The following is a 5,353-nucleotide window of genomic DNA, read 5'->3' as shown; positions in this document are numbered from 1 at the left end:
GCATGGAGTGCCAAGAATAATCACTTCAGACCGAGGTTCACTCTTTACATCCGCATTCTAGTCACACCTTCATCAAGCCTTGGGGACCGCCCTCAAATACAGCACAACCTATCACTCGCAGACAGACGGTCAGACTGAGCGAGTCAAATACTTGAAGATATGCTTCAAGCATGTCCGTTAGCCCATAGACCCAAGTGGGAAGATTGTCTGCCATATACGAAGTTCTCATACAACAACAGTTTTAGTCTGAAGATGTCCCCATATGAAGCTTTGTACGGCCGCAAGTGCCGCACTCCATTAAACTGGTCCCAAACCGGAGATATCTGCAATTTTGAAACTAATTTAATATTGGAGGCTGAAAAGCAAGTTAAGGAGATCCGAGATAGGCTGTAGTTGGCAAAGTCTCGACAGACGAGTTACTACGATGCAAAACACCATCAAATCAGTTTTGAACCAGGAGACATATATCTCTGAGTCACACCCATGAAGGGAATCAAGAGATTTCAGACCCGAGGAAAATTGGCACCCAGATATATTGGCCTGTTCCTAGTTATGACCAGAGTTGGCACAGTTGCTTATCGGTTGGAATTGCCACTGGAATTGTCAGAAATACACAACGTGTTCCATGTATCACAGCTGAGAAGGTGTATTTCACCACCCGAGAAAAGAACTGATATGTCAGAAATAGAGCTTGCCAAGGATTTAACCTATGAGGAGAGACCATTCAAGATATTTGATGAGACATAAAGAGTCACTCGCAGTAAAGTGATCAAGTTTTATTAGTTTCAGTGGGAGCATCACACCAGGAAGAAGCAACCTGGGAAAGAGAAGAATTTTTAAGGACAGCCTACCCAGAATTGTTTTCCCGAGCAACCGTATCTCGAGGACGAGATTCATCCTAAGTGGGGGAGGTTTGTGATAGCCTGGTTTTTGCCTTCTCACTTTTTCCGGACTTCATTTGCTTTTGCATTGAATTTGAAGTTTTTGAATCAATTCAAATGGACTTAAACACTTGGGCATGTCCTTGATTTTCAACCAAGTGACTCATCCATCTCTAACTCATAATTCTTTCTCTGACAAATTGTCGGTGTACAAAAGTAGGGGCTCTCCTTTTGACCCCTTTACTTGTGCATGGGCAGTCAGAGCCTCCCGCCACGGCCACGCATAGACATGGCAGGAAAGGGAAGACGGGGAGAAGCCAAGACCATAAGGAAAGCAGAGCAACGACGAGGACCAAGGCCACAAAGATCAGATAGGCGTAGCAGGTTTCCCCAGCAAGGACCCTTACCGGGGCAGCCTCAGCAGCCCCGGCAAGACCCTTGCCCGGGCAGCTCGCCCACACTAGCCGAAGTGAGCCACCCTCGAGCCCACCAACGCCAGACAAATGCGTTGGACAGGGCTCGGGAGGCACCTCCGTGGTGGTATGCAGATCTTTGTGAAGACATAAAATGCTCAAGATCAAATGAGGATAGAACCTATCCACACCGAAGAAACCCACGAGACCCCTAGGGAAGTTAGCGCGCCACGGCAAGGCCCTTGCCGGGACACCCGGCAAGACCCTCGCCAAGCGCACCAGCAGGGCCACTGCCAGGCCCGACCAGCCAAGTCATCACCGCCGTTCGCATGCAGGTGCCGACCCAACCAGCTGGGCAAGCACCTGCGTGGCGACATGCAACCCTTCATGGAGGCTCCACCACCGCGCTACCTCAGTTGCCTGCCTGCCTACATGGCACCGCATGCATCGCTGGCCAGGGCGCGTGTCGAAGCGAGGAGGAGCGGCGACGAATGGGACGGGCCTCGCCCCCATCACCAATAAAGCGAAGGGACCACTACAAGAAATATGTCAACTTGTGACCTTGACTATTGGTCACTGAAAGGTCATGGTTTTTCATTTGCGACCTTTTTGTGACCAAAAAGAGAAGGTCAAAAGCTGGCGGTCATAAACTGACTATAGCGACCTTTCTTCTGGAATGGTCGAAGACGTTTATGACCAAAATATGTCCACTGTGGCGTTTTGGTCACTAGCAACCTCCCCAGGCCACGTAGGCATCCAGCATGGCAAGCTGATGTGGCACAAGATGCAGCCCGGTCCAATTCGGTTTTTTACATGGGCCTAGCCCGACAATTCGGCCTTTTTAATGTATTTTCTTCTTCTTAATTTTCACTAGCTACATGGGCTTGGGCCATTAATTCGGCCTTTTTTTCTAAGATGCAGCCTTTTACAGTCTACTGATTTTTTATTTTTGTCCTTTTTTTGCCATTGGTCCCACCAATCAGATTGGTCCCACTTGTCATGCTTATCACAAAATTGATCCCACACATCAAAAAAATTCAAATCTGTCAAACAACCATTATAACTTGTCAGGTTCCATTTGACAGGTATTCAAATCACATACACAATCATTATTTCAAACAATCCAAATAGCAAATGAAATTCGTCCAAAACAACATGGCATTAGTCTATTACAAACGTTACAGTATACTACAGCCTAGATAAGCCTACTGCTGCCTACATTTACAACACATAATATGCTAGTCTTTGTTGATATGCTTCACAGCTTCGAACTTGGATTCGCACTTCACCTGTGCAAAAAACAAGAATGAACATATAAGAATAAGAATGTGTACAGAACATCAAACAGTAGCCAATGAGGGATCCAATAACTTATAAGCAAGAACTGACAGCAAATTAGATGTACATAAATAGTATGACTAACACTAACCAATATGCGTTCATGGAGTGACTAAAATGTTCTCACTAGCTAGGATTTTTTTAGTATACAATATACTGACATGTGCAACTCTCTAAATTGATCATAGAAATGAAAATTGTAGGTGCGCAGCAGGCCAGATCATCATATTTGAGCATTAATATTTCTGTATTACTACACAACAACTACAACACTAGGAGTATACAGCAACACTAGGACATATCAAAGAAGTCTAGTCGGACCATAAGAAAGTATGCTTCACAGGTTAACCTTGTTGCGGGTGCGCCAAAATGCACACAAGGCTGGTTTACTTAACCACACAGGGCTGGTTTTAGAGAAATGTCAAACGCTCGCCAAAATGCACACAGGACTACTGTTATTCAGTGTACACCAAATTTTATAGTGTGCAATTAAAAAGCTTCACAATGTGCAATAAAAAAAGCTTCACTAAACTACTGGTCTTCTTCACCACAAGTCTACATCGCCACAGAAACAATAGCAGCAAATATCAACCAATGCACATACTTTTATTACCAGGCAGAGAGATAGCTCAAAACAGAACATATATAATTTGAAAGAAGGAAATCACCCATAATTAACAGGGATAGGTATAACCAAAACAAGTTCATTTGTCTTCCAAGTATAAAACATCAAGTGCACAAACTCACATCAGTTAACATCATTACAGAATTTCAGATAACATGTTTACTGCAGAAATTCAGTTAACATATTCTGCGCACATGTTCAGTTAACAGTTTAGGTGCTCTAATTTAGTTAAAACTGCAGCATATAACAAATTCAGTTAAGTAATCCGAATAGCTTGTATTTATTGCATTTATTGAAAAAAAACATATACAATGCCATTTACTGAAGTTGTGTGTAAACATGACTAAGCTTGACAGATACAGGGAAGAAAAAAACTGAATAAGATGGCAGGCAATGTAGGACATAAAGGATTCGACCAGCCTCTACTCATCAGCACCTGTAAACACCAAGAAAAAGAACAAAGGTTTGAATGTCAAATGTATTCCCAAGAAGCTATTAAGACAAGGAGATAGTAAATGTGACCACTGGTCTATGAACTCACCAGAGGATTAATTTTGTTCGGGTCACTCCCAAGTTTGCTCATAGCATCCCTCATACAAGCAAGATCAACAACTGCTGGGACACCAGTGAAATCCTATAAAGAGACAAATGATTAAGTGAATAAATTGAAGATAACATCCTAGCAGAAACGTATCAGAATAAAATAAGCAATGTATCCAGCTTACAGTACCGCTTGCCAGATTAAAATAGAAGTGTTGACTTTTATAATTGCAAATAGAAGAAGAATATGTGATGACGATGCAGCTAATCTTATACAGAAACCTATCACCTACTGGCGCACGATATCTATCTTTAAAAATCTAGGTGACAGCAGCAATCATACATCACATACATAATGGGAATAAGACATGGTTATTGGGGAACTACACTTTCTTGAAAGGATAGGAAAGGGGACCTCCATTTCCAATATTCCTGCCATCAAAAGCTATTGACTCGAATCTTTCCAACTCACATATATTCTTTCCACGGCAACTGGACAACTTGGAACAAAAGAAGTGGAGACGATGGCAGGAATCAGGATCAATACCTGGAGGAGGACACGGGCTCGCTTGAATGGGATTTCGACTTGCTTGGTGGCACTGTTCTCCCAGTATAGGATCTTCTCAACGTCCTTCCCCGTCCCTGGAACTCGTCGCAGTTTCTGATTGCCGACTCGAGCAGAATCCTTATCGAGTAGGGTAGCCGATCTGGAAAACAAAGTGATGGTTAAATCTTCGGCAATTCACATAATTCAGTGATATACAAAAACACTGACTAGAAAACAACGCATCCAGAGACTAATTCCACTGTCAGAATTGACAATTCGCCCCATGGGAACACGTGGAGCAGCCAAATTTCACCAACATTACAGACTATCGAACAAGGAGCAGATCAGAGCCTATTACGAATCGCTTTGGAGAAGCTAACAATTCATCCAGCCCAACTCACAACAAGCAGCAACAGAGGGACCAAAACATCGCCCAGGCCCCGATTAGATTCTCAATTCACCCAACACACGGCGCGGGCTAGGAACAATAGCGGTCGAAAATGGTGGGAGACTGGGAAACAACTCACCAATCCACGGATCGGCGAGCGCAGGCAGGCTGTAGTACTTGCCGAAGTCGGCTCCCCCTCCCGGCTTGGCGAGGCTCGTGAGGATTTCATCGTACGAGTTCTTCGTCACTGCAAAACAAAGGAACAGACAACAGAGGCCCCGTCAGCGAGAGACCAGAACGCGACGCAATGATCCGTTTCGAGGTGGCGGGGGTCCATACCGGCGGAGGCGAATCGGCGCTCGAAGACGGCGGCGGTGGAGGACGAGGAGCGGGCGGCGGCGCAGCGGTCACCGAAGAGGCAGCCCGCGAGGCCTGACGCGAAGTCCCCGCGCGGGCCCTTGCCGCCGCGGGCGGCGTGGAGCGGGGACGGGGCGGGGGAGGGCGCGGGTGCGGAGGGGGGCGGCTCTGCGACGGCCGCACGGGCCTGGAGATCGCGGCCGCGGCGGCGGCGGTGGCCCGCACGTGGCCGGGCCCCACGGCGGAGCGGGAGAGGAGGAGGGA

The 5,353-nt window shown here is 46.1% G+C and overlaps 1 protein-coding gene across 1 annotated transcript in view; it reads right to left on the bottom strand.

Annotated features, from left to right (window-relative positions):
• Positions 1 to 2,388: 2,388 nt before the first annotated feature.
• LOC119279079 overlaps positions 2,389 to 5,353 on the bottom strand; it is a 9,199-nt gene continuing 6,234 nt past the window's right edge. The window contains exons 2-6 of the mRNA XM_037560480.1: positions 5,072 to 5,257; positions 4,872 to 4,979; positions 4,345 to 4,504; positions 3,799 to 3,891; positions 2,389 to 3,693 (exon numbers count right to left, since the gene is read on the bottom strand). Coding sequence (XP_037416377.1) covers positions 3,849 to 3,891; positions 4,345 to 4,504; positions 4,872 to 4,979; positions 5,072 to 5,257 — 497 coding nt within the window. The 3' untranslated portion in view covers positions 2,389 to 3,693; positions 3,799 to 3,848. The remainder of the gene's footprint in view (positions 3,694 to 3,798; positions 3,892 to 4,344; positions 4,505 to 4,871; positions 4,980 to 5,071; positions 5,258 to 5,353) is intronic.

This window comes from Triticum dicoccoides, chromosome 3B, assembly GCF_002162155.2.
Source record: "Triticum dicoccoides isolate Atlit2015 ecotype Zavitan chromosome 3B, WEW_v2.0, whole genome shotgun sequence".
Classification (NCBI taxonomy): Eukaryota; Viridiplantae; Streptophyta; class Magnoliopsida; order Poales; family Poaceae; genus Triticum; species Triticum dicoccoides.
The sequence above is the reverse complement of the archived record's forward strand: the minus strand, read 5'-3'. Positions and strand labels throughout refer to the sequence as shown.